This window comes from Nyctibius grandis, chromosome 1, assembly GCF_013368605.1.
Source record: "Nyctibius grandis isolate bNycGra1 chromosome 1, bNycGra1.pri, whole genome shotgun sequence".
NCBI lineage: Eukaryota > Metazoa > Chordata > Aves > Nyctibiiformes > Nyctibiidae > Nyctibius > Nyctibius grandis.
Genome location: NC_090658.1, coordinates 70,610,518 through 70,633,302, shown reverse-complemented (window position 1 = coordinate 70,633,302; position 22,785 = coordinate 70,610,518). Strand labels below are relative to the sequence as shown.

The 22,785-nt window shown below is 42.0% G+C and overlaps 2 protein-coding genes across 9 annotated transcripts in view; both read left to right on the top strand.

Moving 5' to 3' along the window:
- NCOA7 (nuclear receptor coactivator 7) overlaps positions 1 to 12,424 on the top strand; it is a 99,697-nt gene extending 87,273 nt beyond the window's left edge. For all 8 annotated transcript variants that reach the window (XM_068406876.1, XM_068406891.1, XM_068406919.1 and 5 more), the window contains 6 exons: positions 2,565 to 2,712; positions 7,170 to 7,295; positions 7,779 to 7,931; positions 8,479 to 8,574; positions 9,246 to 9,319; positions 10,231 to 12,424. In XM_068406876.1, coding sequence (XP_068262977.1) covers positions 2,565 to 2,712; positions 7,170 to 7,295; positions 7,779 to 7,931; positions 8,479 to 8,574; positions 9,246 to 9,319; positions 10,231 to 10,366 — 733 coding nt within the window. In that variant the 3' untranslated portion in view covers positions 10,367 to 12,424. The remainder of the gene's footprint in view (positions 1 to 2,564; positions 2,713 to 7,169; positions 7,296 to 7,778; positions 7,932 to 8,478; positions 8,575 to 9,245; positions 9,320 to 10,230) is intronic.
- A 2,146-nt stretch (positions 12,425 to 14,570) lies between these two features.
- HINT3 (histidine triad nucleotide binding protein 3) lies at positions 14,571 to 22,277 on the top strand. Its single transcript, XM_068397258.1, has 5 exons — positions 14,571 to 14,777; positions 15,549 to 15,666; positions 17,023 to 17,092; positions 17,955 to 18,081; positions 20,462 to 22,277. Exons 1-5 carry the CDS (start codon positions 14,640 to 14,642, stop codon positions 20,507 to 20,509), a joined length of 501 nt encoding a protein of 166 aa, XP_068253359.1. The 5' UTR covers positions 14,571 to 14,639; the 3' UTR covers positions 20,510 to 22,277.
- The last annotated feature ends 508 nt before the right edge of the window (positions 22,278 to 22,785 follow it).

The window sequence follows — 22,785 nt, the reverse complement described above, 5'->3', positions numbered from 1 at the left end:
TGCAGCTCTGCAGAAAAGGAGCTGGGGAAGTTGAGAGCAAACTCAACGTAGGTCAGTGGTGTGTGTCTTTGCAGTAATGAAGGCTTCACTTCTTGCTGGCCCGTGGAAGGAAGAGCATAGCCAACAGTTTCTTGAGTGGTGGTTATTCCCCTCTTTCTTTTGGACACATGGTTAAAAAGGGCGGGGGTGGGGAGGGGAGAAGGATGGCACCAGACCCTTCTCAGATCATGTGTTGCATGCATCAGAGGAGATTGTGATTAGATAGAAGATAAAAACAACATGAGACTGGTTATGCATGGAACACGTTGCATGGAGAGGTTGTGGAAACTGTTGGAGATTTTCACAACTGCAAATGGACAAGACTGTGCAACCTCCTCTAACTTGTAAGTTAGCTCTACTATAAACAGAAGTTGGCCTAGATGATCTCCAGAGGTGCCTTACAGCCTAAATATGTTCTGCGATTCCGAGATGAGTGTGCTGCTCTCTTCCACCCACCTGCATGAATGTACTTTCAAACTGACCTTAGCCAGACAGCAGCAACCACTGGTTTTATTGTTCTTTCATAGGGATTTGTAGGAATTAAGTAGTTAGCTTTCCAGACTAGGACTACTGCACGTAAAATACACGGTGCTCAAGTTAACTGTCTCTTTCAGTTAAAACTCACATTATTTAGCAAAGAGGTGATAATACTTCTCCTTCTGGAGCCTCTGTGAGCAAGTGAAGAGGAACGAGGCACGCTGAGTGGCACCTATTGATGTCAGAAAAACTTCTGCAGTTAGAAGAAAAGGTCTTGACTAAAATGAGATGATACGGCTTTTAGAAGTGCCTTCCATAGCACTACATGCAAACTTGTAAGCAGTCACGTGGCTTCTCACAAAGCAGGGGGGAACCCTTGGCACTGGGAGTGTGACCCTCTTTTAGCCTTTTCCAGGCAATTATTGGCGACAACTATCCCAAAGACTGACTGTTTGCACAGTGCTACCTTGATCTCTTTTGTGTGTGTGGTGCTGCAGAGGAACTAACAGCAGCTAAAATTTTTTACTTTGATATCTACATTAGCTACCTTACTTGTTCTTGATGAAGGGAGGCTGCTGATGCCTCAGGAACTAGTGTTTGGGTGTTCACAAATTTAGGACAATTATACTAAAACCGTTTTTTGTTGTATATATTAAAAATGTTTCACAGGTACAGTTCTTATTTGATAACAAAAATTTAAACTCCACTAGAACATCTGTTAGCCGTGCACCACAGAAGCGTTTCTGAATGTGCGAAGGAGAAGAGAAATAACTGATGGCAATGCTAATTTGCCCCTTTTTTTTGTGGTTAAGAGGACATTTCCATGATGAAGCAAAGTCAATCCTTTATTCTTTCTGAGTGTAGTGGAAATCGGATCCAAATTTCTTGAGGCCAAAGTGAGTCAAGCCCCTCCAAATATCTCACTTGGACTATGAATTAGTGTAGCGCTCATGAGCAGGCAACAACTTCAGGGCTGTCAGTTTATGCAGTTAGAACTGACATCAGACTCTCTCCCTCCTTGGCAGGAGTGTAGAACAAAGAATGTAGACTTGTTTGGAAAAATCTCTGGAATTATTCTAGTGATGCTGAACAGAATCCAACAGTGCTGAAATGGTGTTTTAAGATTATTTGTGCATATATATATAAATCCAAGTAACTTGAAATAATAGGGGGAAAAATGTCTAAATTTCTCTAAGGTTTTTCTTAGTTTGTATTGAGTTGCCGGACAAAACTTTCTGGTGAATAACTGGCGAAAGATTCAGCGCAATAAGTACTTACTATCTTTCTATCTGCCCTCTTTAATTAGGGTTTGATTTGTTTTGCTGGCAATTCAACTTCTTGTACAGTAGATCCACTATTGTATTCTTCTTTGAAATTGCATGTGTTCATCTTAATTTTAATATGCTACATAAATTCCTTCTTTAGAAATTGTTTTACTGTTCGTTATGGATGTTGTCAAAGAACATCTCTTTAAAGAGTGATTGAGAGCTGACTACGTTTGTGGAAGTGCATGCACTCCTGGTACTATAGGATTAGCAAAGCTGTCAGTAACTGCTTATTTTCATTATGCTAACATAATGAAAAATTATTTTGTGGTTAGTCTCTGTAACTTTTAGAGGGCAGCTAGAAATGTTGTGTAGACTTTACTGGTTTATGCAGGAGGTCAAATTAAATAATTAAAGTGAGTTTTTTTTATAGTCTTAACTTTTATGAGTGTGATCTAATACCAAACAATTTGTTGCCTTAATATGAACTGTGTGGGACTGGACAAGCCACTTAATTTTTCCATGATGCTTTGGCTGTGTGCGTAGCAAAGGGAGGAAAAAAAAAAATATTGAGGGGATGGAAAGCAGAGAAACCTTTAAATGCTTCAGGCTGCCGGGTGGAAGGAGCTATTGCCTTGTGTGGTACGTGAGGGTGGAAATACACAGGTATCCTCTTTGTGTGGTTGTCCCTTCTTTGTTATTGGGCAAAACCTTGGTACTGCATGACAGTGCTGTGTTCATGGACCACTGCACAACGGTTATCTCCTCCTCTTCTGTTTACAGGGTGGATCACTTGTACACATTTTTTGTTCAATGGTCACCAGAAATATATGGGAAAGATGCCAAAGAGCAAGGTTTTGTCGTGGTAGAAAAGGAGGAGCTTGACATGATAGACAACTTCTTCAGTGAGCCCACTACTAAAAGCTGGGAGGTGAGTGCTTTCTGCCGTTGTTTGAAACATGTGCATATCAAGTGTGTATCCCCTGTTAATAATCTCAGCAATTGCTCTTTTGATGATTTTTATGGTGTTTCTTTATAGTGCTTGCTGCTTCATATAGAAGTCTCCTCAAGGCTTTTATCTGTCTCACAAATGTACTCGTATTCCTTCAGTCCTCCTTTCTTCTCTCCCTAGAAAGAGCAGGGAAACAACTCAGAGCTCTGTGGTGTGCAAGCAGCAGAAGTTGTGTAAATATTTTGGTTATGTGATGTTAGACTTTTGCAAAACTATACAAGTGTATGTTGTCAGTGTTGCTGAATTAATTTTGTATTTATATGCTACAAATAAAAGCTCCAAAATGTGTATGTACACGTAAACACCAACAGAGATGCCTGTGTGCAGGTTGAAATGGATTGGTGTGTGATGTTGTGCCATACCCTCGGTTCTCTGGTGCACGCAGCAATACTGTTTGAGTATTGGTTGTAAAATGTATAGGTTTTAGAGTGGGACTTTGGCTTTTTCATGTGGGGGCTTTTGCAATCTGTTTTAACTACTTGGCATGCCTGTGTTTGTTATCTGTCTGTCTCTTGTGCGTACAAAGCTTAGTTTCTAAGGGAAATAAGCTCACACACATTTTTAAATGAAACTTCTGAATGCTGAAGCACTTGCTGTGCTAAGGATATGGGTTAAATTAAAAAACAGATAAATCCCTAAGTGGGAAATGCCTTGATGGTGATTTAAAAAGTGATCTGATCCTTTGGCTTAAACAAACTTGTTTTTAAAATTCTACTGCCCTCTTTTTTTTTTGTAAGCATTTTTATGTTCCAGGTATGTTGCTCTGTTCAAAAGTGGAGCTCAGGAGTGGGGCTAGTCATTTGAAATGTAGCTTCATCAGCTCTCATCCCAAATAGCTTTTATTTTTACAGTTTTATAGTTTCTTAAGGTTGGTGCTTTGTGAACTGGAAGGTAAAAAAAGAAAAGAGAGTCTTCATTTCTTCTTTTGCTCAGAGCTGAGTGCAGTCATATATTGCACTAGATTTCACTGTTCAGTCGTTATTTGCATGCCATTTTCATAAAACCAAAATGAAGGAGGAGGGCCAGTGATCCGAAGAACAGTGGTGGGAGAGATCAGGCCACACTGGCAGCTTTTCTCTCATTGTTTTATTTAAATATGTATTGGGAGAAGAATTATCTGGAAACAGCTTCTTAAAGGTGTGTCTCTTTTATTTGTAATATATTCAAGCTTTACAAATTTAAAGTAGGTCTGCCAGGAAATCTCTACTGAAAGTCCAAATTTGGGCATGATGACTGTGAAAGTTTCACTCTCCCTTGTGGGGAAACAGAAAGTGTAGTTGTAGAGGAGCATATAAGCAATTTTATCACAGTGTGCCACAGGCAGTAGCCGTCTGTCATGCTTGTGGGCGACAGCTCTTGCCACTAGAGCAGGGAAGTGTGGTGGATACTGCAAAATAAACTGGTAGATAATGAAAGGGAAACAAATGCCTTTGAATATTCGAATTATTTACTGTGCCAGACCTGACCAGGAGGAGCCTTTTGTGGAGGTACGTGGAACTGTGTCCCTGTTTAAACAGCATGGATCTGATACGGCACTTCTGTCCTAGTAAAAAATGTGCTCCGTACTCAGATGAATTTTATCAGGCCATTTCCACCCCAGGTAGCTTGCTTTCTCAGTCCCATAAAATCTTTAAACAATTTTGTAGATCCGGTTTCTGCAGCGGTTGATTCTTTTCATCTGTTTCAGCTTTTGTGTGGTCTGTAAATATCTGATCTTGCATATCCCTTTTTTTTTTTTTTTTGCAATTATTGACTCCGAACTTCATCCAAATGTGCGCTTCAGTTATAGACTGAGTAGGTATCTATGCAGTGAAGAGGAGGACTTGTCTGTCTTTGGAGTTGATTTGCAATTTACAGCTGTGTTGGTAGATCTTCTGTGGTTGCCTGTGTCTGAGTTTGGTTGCATTTTGCTACAGATACCTGTTGCTAGTTGATTTACTGTGATACTTCCTCGCCCCCCCACACTCCTGGGAGAGGGGAGACTATTCCTAGAAAATAGTCTTTGAAAGAGGAGTTGGGTACTTTTGATATAAGATGAAAAAGGTGTTCATTTAAAAAAAAAAAAAAAAAGTAAAATAGTGCCCTGGGAGATGAAGAGGGAAGGAAAACCATTCAGGAGGTGGGAAAAGAATAAGGATAAAAGCAGAAAGACCATTTTCCTTTAACCATTTGTTGGGTTTTTTTAAATTTATCTTAATTTTGCAGTGCAAACCTTCCCTGAAATTGGCCATATGAAAAATTTTCATGAAAAACAGAGGGGCAGGATACAGCTGTACAGCTCTTCAGTATCACTGGCAGGAATACCTGTACTGCCCAGGGGCATGTAACAATGTTAATTCTGCAGGCTGGATTTTGCCTTGTGGTGGTCCTTCCCATGTTTTCCTAACCCCACTGTGTGTTGGAGCACCAGTGCCCAGGTGCCCTGCTCGGGGTGGCTGCCCTGGGCTTAGCTTTAGGTGTCTGCAGGTGAATGTGAGCTGGACGTGAGTGTGTTCCATGGACGTGTTGCTCACGTCCCACTGGAGATCCTAGGTGTGACTGATGGTATTAGGGCTTTGTCCTGCCCATGCTGAACTCCTCACCAGTCCTGGTCTTCATGAAAAGCTCTGTGCTTCATGGCGTGGTTAAATCTGCACCTGGAGTCAGTCCAGTGGATTTGTTTTCACGCCTGTGGGGTAGGTGTGTGTAGGACCTCCGGGCACTTCTTGGCAATTGTCTCAACTGTTGACAGCTTCTGCAAGTTCAAGCAGTGATTGTGAAGGCATGGAGGAGTTACAAAAACTTTATACATGTGTAACGTGGAAGTTATTTGGAAGCCATATTTGCAGGGAGGTGTGTGGCAGTGGCACAGTGTGCTCGGCAGCTGCATCTTGAGGTTCCTGCTCCAAGATGAGACCTCTGTGATGATATGCTCATGGAAGGAAGACGGCTTAAGGTTTCCTGTTTGTTTTGTAGTTAGGCCTCCTTGCTTCCCCTTTTCTTTCTCATCAGCCCCATCTCTGAGCTCTCGCTGTTGCTTTCTGTTTGCCATGGTGGCACCAAGCCCCAGCTTGTGCCTCATCTCACCTCTCACTGCTGTGTGGAGACGAGGCTCCTGTCGCTCGCTAAGTGCCCCAAGTTGCACTGAAGGTTTAGCAGCCTTCCAGCTGTGCCAGATGATGCTCTCCGCCAGATGGGAGGCCGAGCACCCCAGCAGTAGCTCGTCGGGAGCCAGGATGCCCGGACTGCTGCTGCCAAGGGGTGAGACAGTGTCCTTCCTTCTGTGGTGAGCTCCGGGCACCGTGGGTGCTGCCAGCCTCGGAACTCCTGCCCCGTGCCACGTTTGGGCTCCTGTTTGCTGCCCATGACACATGGGGTTCAGAGTTTGCCCCGTCTCTCTCAGCACCTTGTAGGCTGTTGAGTGCTTTTTTAGACAAGCATTGAGCGTATGGACTCGCATTCTCATTTTGTTTCAAGCTTTATGGGAAAAGGTAGTGTGCTTACCTGTAGTTGCTGGAGAGAAGTCTGTGCTTTATTTTATAAGTATTTAAATTCAAACCTGATGTTAGAAATATTTATATGGACTCACCTTTTAAAATATTACAATGTGCTCCCTTTATATTAAGCAAAGGAATAAATAGACGTTTCCAAAGAGCTGTTTGATCATTTTCGACTAAGAATGTATTTTGTAAAGACTTTGGCTCTCAGAATGAGTATTTTCAAGAACTTAGGTAAACTGGATGCTCATGCATCACTGTATTTCCTACAAGACAGAATTTCAAAATATCTGTTCAAGTTGATTTACATTGTTACTACTTTGCTATATTCATTCTGTTTCAGTTTGTATACACAAAACCATGTCTGAGTCAGTAAAGAAAACCAGGGAAAAGCCGTGGTTTTAATAAACAGGAGAAGTGAAATGTTAAACTTTCTCATATTCTCATGCATTAGCACCTGAGAAAATAATTAATGTACTCAACCAGCTGCATGAGAGAAAACAAAGCTTCTGTGTCCTCATTTAGACTCCCCCAAGACATCTAGTTCAGATGTGTGTAGTGTGCCTCGGAAGAAGTAGGTGCACTTCAGCCTTCTGACTTGGGACCAAGAATGTCTGAGACCAACCACATGATGTCACCTGGTTACCTCAATGTTTATTAATCCCAAAGGACTCTGTAGTTGTGGGAGGTCACCAGGGCGTGCTGTCTCAAAGGCACTGTGCCAGTTAAGATTTTTCCCCATTTGGATAAGGCTGCCTGTGCTTGATATCATCCCATACAGTGGTTTTGCTCCACACAGTAACAGCTGAAGAGTATGTTGTTTTAAATTAATTTACTTCAACAGAGGATTGACAGTGTAAGAGCTATGCTTTAGGTTGGACACTTGTTCTCTTACCTCAGATCATTACTGTAGAAGAAGCAAAACGACGAAAGAGTGTTTGCAGTTACTATGAAGAAGAAGATGATGACACTTTGCCTGTCTTAAAGCATCACAGCGCCCTCCTGGAGAATATGCACATAGAGCAGGTATGGCTAGAAAAACCTCAATTTTCCTTGTTGGCTGTGGTGCTAACTGTCTCTGCTGAGTGTGGGACATTCTGCCTTCTGGAGGCAATGCCAATGCTTTGTAAGAGTTTGGAAAGTACTTAGTGTGTTGGAGTGTCCTTGTGCAAGGTCCTGTTTGCTGCAGCACTGGCTCACCTGGAAAGCTTATTTTTGTGTTTTGCAACTCTGGAGTTTGAGTTGTGATATTGAGGACTGGCAACTCTTTCAGTGCTCGGAGAGAGGGTACCAGTTTTGAAATCTTTCAATGGTGATGTTAATGCAGACACTTGGGCTCAGAGTACAAGGCCACGTGCATGTAGGAGAGATGTTAAGCTGCTGGCGTCAGCTGCTCCCTTGACATCCATTTTTTGGCTCAGAAGCCCCTGCAGAAAGGGAATAGTCTGGGGCAGCACCTGTGACCCAACCTGGTGATTATGTAACCATTTCCCCCTGTTCATTGCCCAGCTTGCCCGGCGCTTGCCCGCACGAGTGCAGGGATATCCATGGCGGCTTGCGTACAGTACACTGGAGCATGGGACTAGCCTGAAGACTCTGTACCGTAAATCGGCATCTCTCGACAGTCCAGTTCTCCTTGTCATCAAGGATATGGACAACCAGGTAAGGAGTGCTTGTTCTGCAGGGGTTGGACTGAAAGGGCAACGTTATAAAAAACGATCATTATGAAGTACTAGTCATCCCGTGAAGTGACATTATACCAAAATAAGACATTGGTGTTTTCTTTTATATTTTCTACTGCTTAAACTAAACTTACAGGCAGGAAAGTACATCAGCACTAATAGAAATACCCCTGCCCCCCGCTTCATAACTGCAATGAGTGCTCCTTTTAATAGTGCCCGTGGAAGAATCTTCCTTAAGTATCTCTCAGTTAATGAGCTGTCACAAATAATGCTTCTGTGGAGGTCTAGTACTTCAGTAGCTCCTAGAGTTGGCATTCCTGTTGGTATTGTTGTCATCTGGCTTTTAACTTGCAGGATACAAAAGATTTGCAGGAGTCCTTGCTCATCTGCTGTACTTCACTAGTTGGTTCTTCTAATATGAAACACCAACTCATTTGTTCTTTAGAAAGTATTTTGAAATGTTTGGGTTTTTTTCTCTTGAATTTTGCACTGTCTTTAATAGTAGTTTAATCATTTTATTCTGATAGATATTTGGAGCCTATGCTACACATCCCTTCAGGTTTAGTGACCATTACTATGGCACTGGTGAAACATTCCTCTACACATTCAGTCCAAATTTCAAGGTAAGTGGGTGTTCACTTTCTCAAATAAGATTTTTGGGTTCCACTTCTGAAACATTTATGAGATTTTTATGAAGACAGCATATTTGAGTTTAGAAGATGTGCTGGCTGTTGATGAATGCAGTTAATCACTCATTGCTTCAATGCAATGCTTTAAGCAAAAGTGGCTGCAATTATCTGAAGTGCAGAGAGGGCAGTCTGTAAGGGTGAGGAGAGGGTTTTAAGTGGATTGAAGGGGGAAGCAGGGAGGACTAAGGCGTGGACTGTCAAAGATTCACCTTGTAAGGCAGTGATATCAAGAATAGGGTATAATTTCACGCGTGCTTAGGATCACAGTGACAACAAACCAGAGAAGAGTGCTACTGAAATACCTCTTAATGTTCATGGCTTATGCATTTTTCAATATTGAACACATTGTTCCTTTTTAACAGAATGCCTGTTGATTTAGAGATGCAGGCAGAATGTTAAAATGGATTAGGGTGCCTTATTCATAGTTTTAAGTATGTATTATTCCTTTACTTTCTATGTATTACCTATTCTTCTTTCCCCTTCAAGAAAAAAATAAAATAAAGTATGACCACTCCAAAAAATACCTACTAAGAGTCAGTCCCCAGTAGTTTTAGAGTACAAGAATCCTCACAGTCCAAATATATTTGGGTTTTTACCCCCCTCAGGTATTCAAATGGAGTGGAGAGAACACCTACTTCATCAACGGAGACACCAGCTCTCTGGAGCTTGGAGGTGGAGGGTGAGTGAATGTTTGGTTTTCAAATCATGTAGCTATTTTTTTTTTTTTTTTTTTTTTAATGAGAGTAGCGACAATGGTAGTTGCAAGAAACACTGATCAGTAAAATGGCTGAACTTACTTTTAGTAAACTGTTTAGGGCAGATACCTCAGCAGTCTGATTTCTGTTATAGTCCCAGAGCCATTTCCATTGCTTAGAGTAACTGATGTTGGGCAATTAATTTTTTTTTTTTTGAGATCGGAAAAAAACCCGGATGTTTTGGGTAGATACGTGTGTCATTGCTGAAGAGGTTTGCCACTGGAAGATAATCTCTAGCGGCAGTTTTGCCATCAGCTTCTAAGGTTTCTCACATGGTCCTTATTAAATTGTCAGTATTCTGTTGCTACACAGAGCAAGGATGCAGACAGTGCTTAAACAGGTCCTCAACTTCAAAGGTCAGTGGGTGTGAAATCAAGGGCTAGGCCTATACAACTGACTGAAGCTGACTTCAGGCTGCGCCGCAGGACGTCTGGGCATGGTTTGCATTGGGAGTGTATAAACACCCGTCCTTCTCCTCCCCCTAAACCAAAAGGGGCTGTGTCCACATCCAAACAGCAAGGGAAGGGACCCTGACTTGGTGCCCTGGTGTCGGTCACAGCCACAGCCAGTGGTGTGAACAGGCAAATGGCACAGGGGGCTGCCGGTGCGTGCCGTGTCCTGCGCTCTGCCCCGCTCGCTGGTGCAAAGAAATGCAAGGGGACTGCTCCGTGAGCTTCTGGGCAAGCGCCTTGCCAGGATTGAGCACTTCACATTCAGTCTAAGTGGTCCTCAGAATTACCTAGATTTCTCCATACCAATTCTCTGGTTGTTTCTACAGCTTCTACAGCTTTACTGTTATATATAACCTGAAATTTGTTGCGTATTTCCTTTTTAGTGGCCGGTTTGGCTTATGGTTAGACGCAGATTTATATCACGGGCGAAGCAACTCCTGCAGCACCTTCAATAATGACATCTTATCTAAGAAAGAAGATTTCATAATACAAGATGTAGAAGTATGGACATTTGAATGAAATACTGACTGCCTTAAGGACTGGATCCATTAGGCACTTAAAAGCTAACTAGAAGGTGCAGGCTGCCTCACAACGTTACGTGCTTTTTCCTCAAGTTTGTACCAGAGCATGACTACGCAAAAAACCCCAACCAACCAACCCAAGAGAAAACAGAGCTGGTTTTGAGAGTCAGAAAGAGATGAGTCTGAAGTGTTTTTTACTTCCTCCTCCAAGACTCCTCCATCAAAGATATGATGCTTATGAAAACATACATGGTGTGTAAGTTGAAAACTTTTTCTGTAACTGTGAAAAAGATCCTGTGGGAAAACTAACTATCCAGTACATTCCATGTGTATTTATGTTCAATGTATAAATGCTAACCAAAAATAAAAGATTACTTTACCAAAATCTACAGCATACTGTTTGCCATGGAAAAGAATCAGAACTAGGTGTGCACAGCACTTAAGGGAACATGTTTTTAAAATCTTTTTATTTATTGTTATTGTATAGCAGGTTTTTTTTTTTTGTAAATGTATTAGCTATGAGGTTTTTCTTTTAATGATTCAGATCTCAATTTGATAAATAATTACTATTCAGGTAGGTTTCTTATGCATTGGCATTTATTCTGAATCAATTGATTTGATTTCTGAAGTTAGTTTTTGTATTTTTATTTTGTAAATGAGACTTGGTTTTCATTTTACCCTAATTAGAGGGTTTGTTTTCGGGCAGAAACACTTGAGTGCATAATTCTGTTTTGTTTTGGGTTTTTTTTTGTCTGAGATGAGGGAGAAGGTGGATAGTGCTTCTTACTAACTCTGCTGCCACATTACTGTTAGATTATTATTTTGGCAGTGTGTGGAGACACTGGGCGAACTGCCACCTGGTGTAGACTGTATCAGCTCTGTTGCAGTGAACAGAATTGGGACAGCATGGTCTGAGCATCTGCACTAGTGTTATTTGACTGTTTACAAAGGACATTACTAAGAGAGGATTGTTTCTGTATCACCACCAAATGATTCAAAATAAGCCACCCACTGCGCTTTTATGAGCACTTCTCTACAAATTGAAGAATAACTGCTTTCTTAAGGAGAAAATACAATTGAGATTTAGAGAAGAATGCTATTTCCTTAACAGGCCAGGTCATGTTAGTGTAATACTTGTTTTCTTAGTAATTATATATATGATTTCCTTCCCGAAAAAGACTTGAAGCAACAGGCTGGTTTTGGATTTGACAGGCAACTAAATATTCTTATTTGTTTTTCATTAAATAATCACATCCTCCCCCCCTTCCCCCCTCAGGGCTGAAGAGCAAAGACTCCATGTTACACAATGAAAATTTCAGTAAATAGGGAGAGTGTGACAGAGGACTGGCAATCTTCACTGCTTGCTAAAGGATTCTGCTTTCCCATTAAGCTGTGGTTTTGCTTACACAATCCAGACCCGACCAACATTAGGACACTGTCCTGCCCTTAGACTCGAACGTGTCATTGTCCTGAGAAGGGCAGGTTTTAGAAATGGTAGTGTGCTTCCATGCATTAAAACAGTACAGTCTAATTTTGGAATATTATTTATTGACTAATACAGCTCAGTTTAGTTACTGGTCTTCCCTTTTTGGATAGGTTAAAAAAAAAAAAAGCCAAATAGTTTTCTTTCAAAAGCGTTACTTAATCTTAATCCTTCACATAAATTTCACAGTCTAAAACCCAGTGCTATACACAGTAAGCCTGTAACACGCTGCACGTGAGCTTTTCACACTTCCCTCCTATGTGGTCTACTGCAGCCATAAAGTTCTTTTTAGTAATGCTGTAAAATATTTTGGAAGTTGCTAACAGCATAACGCTTTGAAGATACCAGGAATATCTAATACTGTTTGCTCTTTCAAATGGTGGCAGACCACTTAATAATTTAAAAACAAAACAAAACAAAAACAAAACAAAACCCGAACCAACAAAGTTCAACATTTTACATACATTTTACTATTGCTGCCTACAACTTACTCCATTATATTATCCTTGTCAGAGCATATCTACATGCTGTGGTCTGTATTCAAAAGAGTGTTCTTCAATCAAAATTCTGTGATCCATGAAACTATGAATATTGAATATATGTAATGCAGTGCTATCACAATATTTTCAATAAAGGAATTTATGCATTCAGAAACTTGTTGCAGATGTTTTTTTATTCACAAATTTTAGTACATTTTAAAGATGAAAGGATCCAGCTTAAGTTACAGGTTATGCTGACAGGTACCAGCGCCTCTTGTCAAAAAGAGAATTCCAGCAATATCATATTTCAGAAACATGGCTAGGGAGATGGGAGCTTTTGAGGGTTATTTTTTGTGTGGTACGGCATTTCCTAAAAGAGAGCTGTGGTTTAAGTTCACTCAAAGACTGACTGTGACAAAGGGCTAAGAAATGCTGGTAAACAGTTAAACAGTTGACCTGGTAGTTCTCATTGCTTCTCTCAGCTGTAGTGAATGACATGTGTTCTCTCATCTTTATTGACTAACCTGTTCCCAGAAGTCAAAAGTCCATGTATATCATTTTTGTATGCACCCTTTTTATGTTGCTAAAGTGTTCCTGTATTTTTCTTTCTGTCCAAGCAAGACAAAGGCATACAATGTCTTAGAAGTACTTGGTTCTTGGCTTTTATTGGTTTTATGGTGTACAGAGGTGGCATTAAAAAAAAAAAAAAGAAACTACGATTACATGTGAAATGGAACAAGTGTACTGTCTGTGAACCTTTCTTGGAGTGAAATGGCGGTAAGAATTTTCTTAAAGTAAGAGGAAAATCATGGTCACTAGTAATCTTTCTCTTGAAGAACAAAAGCTCATTCTTGCAACATGAAGCATATGTACTTTAGTGGTACTTGGATAAAGGTTTCTGATCCAGGACAGTGTTGAAATGTTCATTCACAATAAGGCTTGTAAGTACCCAGGTAAGTGCAGATGTTCAATTTGGTGTTGGTTTCAGTGCAGTTTTTGCACTGGATGTTTTGTATGAAGCTGGCTTTAGAGCAAAGTAAAACCCGGTTACTTTCAGAATAATCCTTGTGTGTAAATTTAAACATTGCACTTGCCTGTTCGTAGCAGAGAAAAGGAACAGGTTAGCTGATAGCAAAGTGCTTCACATGCTGCAATTGCTGGCAAATTAGCTTCTTCAGGTAGAATAGCTAACCATGTCCTATTGGTACAAGCACAGCTTGCATGCTCTGAAAGAAATGCACTTTTGAAAAATACGAAAATTTTGCAACTTGTTACCTCTTTAAACACTACAGCCTGGTGTCTGTGGGACAAGCACTTTGTGCCATTTGGGCTGCACGAAGAACATGAACATTGAAATTCTGTGGTCAGGGATTCTGCAGCTCTGCAACTCTAGTCTAATGAACAGTGCAAGGCGTTTAGAATACAAATTATTAAGAAAACATTTTTAGAAACTGAAGGTTAGCTACCATGTAGAAATATCCTCGGTTAGTTTTGGAAGCAGTTGATGGGATGAGGGGGCGAAACACTGGCACAGGTTCCCCAGAGCAGCGGTAGATGCTCTGTCCCTGGAACCACTGGAGGTCAGGCCAGACGGGGCTCTGAGCAGCCTGATCTGGGTGAAGATTGTAGGGGGGTCAGAGCAGGTGACCTTCAAACGTCCCTTCCGATCCAAACTATTCTATGATTCTATGAATTGAATGAGCTCAGAATGCATTCACGTAATTTTATTCCCAGTTTGTACGCTTTTTTTTAGTGAAAACTTGGGGTTACCAGACTGCACGTGTTTTTATTGATGCTGCCGGCGTGTAACTCCGCGTGTGGCGAGAGGTTCGCTTCCAAGCACCGAGGGAAGCGTGTTTCACCCGCTAGAAGAGCCTGCCCGTGTCAGGGGCGCTCCGAGGCCTCGTCCCTTCCCCCCTGAGCCGTGTGAGGCTCCGCGGAGGCGCTGGCGGTTACGCCGGGGCCCGTTCGGGGCGCGCCCCCCGCGCAGGGGCGCTGCAGCGGGGCTACCGCCCACGCGCTCCGCGGGGGCCTTGCCTCAGGCTCGCGCGCCCTCCCGCGCGGGGAGGGAGGGGCCCTCCCGCGCGGGGAGGGAGGGGCCCTCCCGCGGCCCGCGCGCGCCCCCTGGCGGCGCTGGCGGCGGACTGGCGGGCGGGGCGCTGACGCGAGCGCCTGTGGCTGGGCCCGGGCCCGGCGCCCCGCCATCGGTGCTGGTGGCCGGCACCAGGTGCCGGCAGGGGGGGCCCGCGGGCCCGGCGGTGGCTGCCGGCGGAGGGCGAGAGGCCGTGGCCGCGGCGAGTGAGGAGGCCATGGCGGGGGAGGAGGCCGCGGCCGCCGGCGCCGCCGAGGGGAAAGAAGCCGGGAACGGCGGCGGCTACGACGGGAAGTGCGTGTTCTGCAGGATCGCCCGCCGGGAGGAGCCGGGCACGGCGCTGCTGCCCTGCGAGGTGGGTGAGGGCCTTCCGCCCGGCGGCGGCCTCCCCTGGTGTCCCTGCGCAGAGCTCCTGCGGCCGCCCCTGCCCTCCGCCGCCGCCCTTGTCCTCTCTCTTGGGGGTGCGGGTCGGGCCAGGTCCCCGCTGGCAGCCGAGAGGCCGTCGCTGGCCTGGGCGGGTGGTGGTTGTTCCTTGCCGGTTTGTAACGAAGAGCCGGACTCCGGCTGTCGCCGTGCGGGTGTGCGAGCTGCTGCGTGGATGCCGGTGCCCGGGCTGCTCGGCGCCGGGGCCTGCTGGGAGGGCAGGGCCCCGGGAGAGCAGGAAGGGGCCGAGGGGGCTAATCTGACAATGAAAGCCTGAAGCCGGGTGTATGTCGGGGGGGTGCCAGCCCTCCCGCTCGGCCAGGCGGTGCCGGGCTGCCTGCTGGCGGCCGGCGTCGCTTTGAAAGGCTGGGCGGGTTTGGGGTCGCCCTGAGGGTCCTCAGCTCTTTTGTGGAGGTAGGAGCGCAGCACTGATCATAAAAGAAAGCTCTTGCTATCCTTAAATGTTGGCACAACAGCTGGAAACCTTGGAGCAGACACCGAGGAGTCCTGACTGCAGAAGGTCACCTGAGGACACAAATCGTCCTTACCGAGTCTTTCTTCAGGCTGGCTCCAGAAATCTTTAAGATTTTTGCTAGTTAGTTCCAACGTAACATTAAGTATCACACTGATGTGGGGAAGATTGTTACCTACTCTTTGCCACTATCCTCGTCCTAACCAATTTAATGTTTGCATCCTTTTTTAGTATGAAGACCTTGTTTGCTTTAGAGATATCAGACCTGGTGCCCCCCACCACTATCTGGTGGTGCCGGTGGAGCACATGGGAAACTGCAAAACACTCAAGACAGAACACATCCCTGTAGGTAAGGCTGTAAGTGTGGGTGTAACCTAAAGGCAAATAGTTTTGTACAGCCTTAAATAGTGTGCTGTCAGGTAAATTACACCTTTGAGCACCATTTGGTTGAGGATGTAAACATGGAAATAGATGATGTGAGTGAGTGTAGGTAGGGACTTACCCTTCCTGGGAATTTCTCTGTGCTATTCTAGAAAAGCACATTTTTTTGTGTGCAATTCTAGAAAAATGTTGTATTAGTGCATGAAATCTCTTTTGTTTGCATGGAGTATAGATGCCTGTGCACTTTGTTGGAACTGCAACTTTATTTTTAAAGCGTTTATGTGCTGCTTCATTGCATTTTCTTCTATATATAAGCAATTTTAACTTATATGAAAAATTATAGAAGAATATTATAAAATCTATATTTTAAAATAAGTGCAACGTTATTTTTCAGGAAAAAAAAGGAGTGAGAGAAGAAAGAGGGAAATAGTGTTCCAAAAAACTTCAATAATTTTTTAAAAGATAAAATTCTAAAGTATTGAAGCTATGATTTATTGTTGGTAGGCTTGGTTTTTTTCTTAAGAAAACATTGCCCTGGAATTTGTTTCGCAAGAAATGCCTAGCTGAGTGTGTTGCATAACAGAAGAAACTACAGCCATACGTGCATGAAGAGATTCCACCTTAGGGAAATTTATAGGTGATGCAAGAAAAGCGTTATAGCTGCATGTTGCAAATCTTGCATCACTGTATTTATCTTCTAAAGGTAGGGTAGTTTTCACCAGAAACAACTTCTATATTTGTTTGGCTTCGAGACAATTCCTTAGACTTTTGCCTTGAGTTTTTGTATTAGGGTTGCTGCTTTTCTCAGTGATAATGAAACTTTGTCCTACTAATAAGTAGGACTGACAGTTTCATTTTAATTTAAAATTGTGTACCATCTCTGAAACTCCCTAATTTATTCCAGGCTGCACAGGACCTAGAGATAAAAGTCCTGTAGCTGTTTAGAGATATAATACAGGAATTAGTGTAAACGTCATCATTCTGACCAATCAGTATTTGTTGGGTTTTTTGATAAGAGTGTGGTGATAGCATGGCTTTGGGCTGAAGCTGTTAGAATAATACCACAGTTAAAAGCATCATTAGTGTGGAAATTGGTAACAGTGGCAATTTTTATGTCAATCATTGCACAACACTGTCTTGACAATCTTTCTTTGATTATGAGTCGTTACAGTATTTGTATTTTGAAAAATCCATATTTGTAATCTCAATGTAATCAGTTTGTTGAGGTTAATATTCTGAAGAACACCTTTTTTAAATTACTTGATGACATATGATGTGTAAAGTATTATTTAAACATTACATGAAATTTATTTGTGTTTAATAGTGAAGAGAATGATGGAAGTTGGAAAAGCTGTCCTCCAGAGAAATAATTTTAGTGACTTGAATGATGTAAGGTAAGTAATGGAAACCTTCTGTGTTTATGGAGTATGTTTTTTACTTTTCAGAATGCTATTTTAGAGATGGTGGCAACAACTGCCGCATGGTTGATTGAAGAAATCAGGTCTGCATTCACTTATCGCATGACTTCTCAAGTAGAATATGCTGGCATTGAATATAAACTCTTTTTTTCTGATGAATTTCCAGCGCAGGTTGTGTTCCAACTCTGAGATTCTTTCTTAACCATACCTTGGGATAGGGAGGGTGCTTCAAACAACCTATCTAAAAGGCTGCAGTTTAATTATGTGCTGAAAATATGCTCTAAATTCCAGAAGAGAGAGAAACTGTGTCCTATTCAAGCAGGGCACTGCATTGTGTGGCAGTCATACCTGCATTCATTTGATTTCAGTGCTGCACCCTTTACTTTAAGCCAGTGCCTTTGATAGCCAAAGTAAATTGTAACATAATTTAAATAGTGTAGAGTACAGGGAGCTGGGCCTTCATGATTAAAATAGGTAGAAACCCCATTCATCCAGTGACAGCTGGCTTTCAAGCTGAAGCCTAGATATGATACATTTAAGATACATTTTATTTTTTAAACTCTTCTTTTTAACAAAATGTATCTTAAGTACAGAGATGTGAAGGAAGAGGTTAATGGGCTTTTGAAAAGGTTCCCTGCGAGCATAATGGAAGGAAAGGGCATATTTTGGTCCTGCCTTTATGTACAAGGAAAATGCGATGAGTTGAGTTGCTAATTCAGACGTCTCTTCCAACCTGATTGATTATGTGATTCTGTGATCATGTTAAATCACTTGCAGTGTTCTGCTTCTTCCTGTATTAACATCACTGGTATTTTTTACTTGTTTTCCTCTTCTGAAGAATGGGTTTTCACTGGCCTCCGTTCTGCTCAATATCCCACTTGCATCTTCATGTCCTGGCCCCAGCCAGCCAGCTAGGATTCTTATCCAGACTCATATACAGAGTGAATTCCTACTGGTTTATCACGGTAAGTGTAATGCAGATGAGCTTTTTGGTAGGTTTTTGTGGGGTTCCCACGGGACAATGGTGGGAACGAGGTACTGAATGAGCTATGTCCAGGCATGTCCAGGGGGTGGTAATGGGGTGGTGATGAAGTGACCAATCATAATACAGAACAAGGGCCTTGGCTATGAGACCAACAAGCTATGGGGGAAGTTGAGGACCTTGGCTATGAGAAAAATAAGATATAGGGAAGTTGAAAAATAAGAAAGAATGCAGCACCTGCAAGATATAACTTTTTAGCATAAGCCAATCAGAACTAATATAGAGGCGTTTGAACAAACCATACTAACCAATCATAATAGAATTGATATGTACACAGAGTGTGTACAAAAATAGAATAGTATAAATGTACCCTCAATAGAATAGTATAAATGTACCCTCAGATACGTAAATAAACGAGATCTGCTTAATGATCATATTGGTCTGCGTGCAGTGTCTCCGTGCCCTCTCGCAAACACTGACAGGTTTTCAATTGCCAGCTGAAAATGTGATGTCTTTCTAACATTTTAACTATGTCCAAAAATTCTTTGAGCAATTATTTTTGTCATTACTGTAATTATTAATTATGTATATTTTCCATGAACTATTTGAGAAAATATAATGGTAAAAACCGTGATGTTTATGCTTATTAAGGGGAATGGAGAGCTAGTAGCAATTAACAGTAAACAATACAGTAGTTCTGGATCTAATGTATAGCTTAGGTTAATGTGATGTGCTTCTGAGGACACTTTATAAAAGGTTATATTCAAATGTGATGGACTGTATTGTACATACCCTGGTTCATCCAATTTAGGTGAAAAATATGTCCACCTAATGATTGGTTTTATCATTTCACATGGTTTTTCTCATCTTGTCATCTTTGGACTAAACCAAATGTCTGCTTTACAAAAACATTGTTTATACTGATTTATGTCAGTAGAGAAAAGCAATGAGACTGAGCTGGCACTGACTAACTCACTGTTTGAAAATCTCTCTCTCGAGGACAAAAGCTTACTCACACTGCTTTGACGCAGCAAAGAACCTGTCCTTGCAATGTAGCTACAGCATCCTGGTGTCATTGCACAGCCCCAAAATAAAGATGCTGAGAAAGGTCTGTCTCATCTAAAGAGCAGCCTCTTAGTTAAAGAGAAAATCTTGGCTGGAGATCTCGCCTAGCTCGAAAAAAGCAGATGTGTCTCTGCTGTATTGTAAAGCATCACACAGACATTTGGCCCTCAAATAAGTATAGCTGTGTAGTTTTACTGCTTGCTATCTTGGATTAGCTCAGGGAGACCTGTACCAAGTTTGATTATCTAATATGGATGCACTTCAAAAGATATTTTGCCCTGTTGTCATGTTCTTGAGTTGTTTTTGAGGCTTTTTTTTTTTTTAAATTATAATGGCTTGAGGGTGATACTTGTTTAAGAATGCAAAACAAGATTCAGGTAATTTAATTTTCAGTTGCTCCATGCTTTATCTAGCTTTATTTGCAAATAAACTGCAAGAAGTACTTAAGTTCTGTTAAGTTGTTCCTACCCTAAGTAGCTGACTGCATTTTTAATGTGTGTATTTAAAACATGCCAAAATTAAGCTTTTCACCTTTTAACATGGTTCCTCTGGAGATCTTAATAAAACCTCAATTGCTAGTTCAAATTAAAAGACTAATTCAGTGAAACTGGCAAAAAAAGGCTGACAGTAAACTGATTTGTTTCAGAAGTGCCCGTTAGTCTCCACGTGCCCAGTTTGGCCAGCTAGAACTACGTTGGCAGGCTTCCTTCTACCCTGAGCCTTTCTGAGGGCTCTGTGGGCAGGTGCTGTTACATGTACAACATACAGCTCTCCCAGTTACGCACTAGATGCATGAATAGCCATATGATGAGAAAAGCATGTGTGAGCATAGTGACATAACCAAAGAATGGATGTGTATCCATGAACCACATACGTGAATGCACGCCATCCCTCAGCAACACGTGGCTGGTGTGCAGCTGGTTGGGCAATGAGAGGACACAACACGCCGTTCTGGAGGGTCTCCCAAAGAATTCCAGGTCTCACAGCTTGGTTGTTCTGAGCACTGATGTCTTCTGAAGTCTTTAACACCACGCTGCTTTATCTGCTATTTATTTGCTCAGACATCCTCTGACTTTCGTAGGTTCTGTTTCCTTTTCTGATCACCTAATGGGAGTTTGATAGAAGCTGTGAAGAAGAGCCTGCTGTGTAAAGTAGTCATTGTATTCTGCTTCTGTTGTATGCTTTGTCTGTAAAAATGAAAAGTAAATGCTCTGTCAGTGTCACTATTTTTAAAATTGAATTTTCAGTAAACTGAAGGTCCACGGTGTAGTTAATGCATTGCTTTCTCTCTTCCATAGGCTGAACAACTGATTGAGCGACTGCAAACTGAAAATGCTGCCAGTTGAAAGCACTCTTAGCCTTGTGTCACTAGCCAGTTTATTCTTTGTCTTTGAACTCTGATTTAAGGTTGCGCAGTTTGACGTTGCCAATAATATACCAGGATAAAAAAAGCTTTAGTTCTTTATGAGGAACACACAGAATTTGTCGCTGCCAACCTGATTGTCCCATTTGGATACTTGAGTCTGTATACTTCTCTGACAATAAGGCGATGTATTTTAATTATTTTATGCTTGTATATATACACATACATAATACATACACACACATATGCACACATGCAGAGAACTTTTCCTAGTAAAAGGCAGGTATAGCAGCAGAATGTATTGCAGCTAAGGCAACGAGTTGCTACTAACAGCATGTATGTGGTACCAAAGGGAATATTTGTTGTGCAGAATCAAGCTTTTCTTTTAAAGATGCATTGTTCTGGGATTGCAAGTAACTTTTAAAACATTTATGTTTCCATCTGTATGTGTATGATATGTTGCTTATGCCTAGTTATTAGTAGGTCCATTGCTGAAATACACTACTAACTTTCTGGTGCTAAACCACTTCCATATATTACCTGTCTTATTTGCATGACAGTGACACAGTAAATGTTAATACAGTAGATGCCCCAGATGTGATAATGCTATATAACATATAATATAGTTCAAATGTATGTGTAAGTGGTCGTATGTTGGACTTAAAGATTGTTTCCCTTCTATGTGCACAATATTTTACTTTAGTTACTGTATGTTTACAAAAAATGTGAAGAGTTTAGAGGAACTGATTTAATATACCACTCTTCTGCATGATGGTAGAAAAAAATCCAAATTTATTGATGGTGCTGATATTCCTCTCACTGGAAGTCCCCTGGAGATTACTAATGCCTTGGCTAAATTTGAGTTCTGAATGAAGTCATAAGAGAAACAGGTCTTCAGTGCAGCAAGTATGTGGCAGGCTTGCGTAACAGCAATCTGATTTGAATTTGGGATAGCAGGGACTCAGCCCAAAACTGGAACATGCTGGGCTGCTTAAGGAACCTGCTGAACATTTGCCTTTGCTATGTGACTCTCATCAGTAATGCTAGTGCTCTGCTTTTCAATACCATATTAAGGCAGACTGTTTGGAAAGTTAAAACCCCAGAAAACACCGAGTGGATTTTCATCATTCACAGAGCACATCCCTTGGTGCCTAACTAATCAAGTGCCCTTGGCTGGTGCATTTAGGTGCAGCTGCGGTGGTGATGGTTCTGTTGCACCTTCAAGCTTCCCTGAACAAAATCTTCTCAGCGTTTGCCACTGATCCAGTACCTGTTGCCTTAGTGGTACAATGTCTTGTAATGTCAGAATACAGTAAGTATTCTTACAGTAGACTATACATAACACTTCAGAAAGTTCACATCCTTCTGAAGAACAACATTTTCTACCCAGAAGAGTTTACACCTCTCTTTTCTGTAAGACCTTGTTCCTGATGTCGTGTTGTTCTTATTAGTGGGTGCTCACATGCCATTTGCAGCCCTTCAGGGTTTTAATTTGTAACGTTAGGTAGGAAGAGTGTGAATAAAGCCACTGAACTTTGACTACTCTGTGCAATAGATTAGGAGGTTTGAGCTGGCTCCTAGTTTGTGAAATATGTGAACATTAAGATCTTTCAAGAGTTAATACTGTGTATGTGTTCTGACTTGTAATTAATTTATGTAACTGTACTTAACTGTGACATGTAATATTTAAAGTACCAAAATGAACTGTTGTCAAAAAGGATTAATAAACAGAGTAAATGCTAATCTTGGAATGATCTTCTAGTGCAATGGAATAGTTGACTGTGGGGGTTGACCCCCCCTTTGCTCACTCTTCACCCCCGACCCCGGTGGGATGGGGGAGAGAATAGGAAGAGCAAAACTGAGAAAACTCGTGGGTTGACATAAAGACAGTTTAATAAATGAAGGAAAGAGGAAGAAAAAAAACAAGGCATAGAATGCAAAGGTAATCATTCATGGCCTCCTACGTGCAGGCCATTAGCAATGGCTACCCCCAAACCCTCCCCCCTAAAGAAAAAGACCCCTCTCCTCAGCTTTTATTGCTGAGCATGACATTATATGGCATGGAATATCCCTGCAGGTCAGTTTGTGCCAGGTGTGCCGGTTGTGCCCCCTCCCAGCTTTTTGCCCACTGGAGGGGCAGAGCAGGAAAAAGCGAAGGCCTTGCCGCTGTGAAAGCACTGCTCAGCAATTGCCAGAAGACTGGTGCCTTACCAACACTTGTTTCAGTTACAAACCCAAAACATGGCACCTTCTGGGCTG

Bases quoted from the DNA above. Each gene is read 5' to 3' on its own strand.
- HINT3 (XM_068397258.1), top strand. From the start codon at position 14,640: ATGGCGGGGGAGGAGGCCGCGGCCGCCGGCGCCGCCGAGGGGAAAGAA. The intron at 15,667-17,022 runs GTAAGGCTGTAA...TGTGTTTAATAG, and splicing joins GACAGAACACATCCCTGTAG to TGAAGAGAATGATGGAAGTT. The intron at 18,082-20,461 runs GTAAGTGTAATG...TCTCTTCCATAG, and splicing joins ATTCCTACTGGTTTATCACG to GCTGAACAACTGATTGAGCG.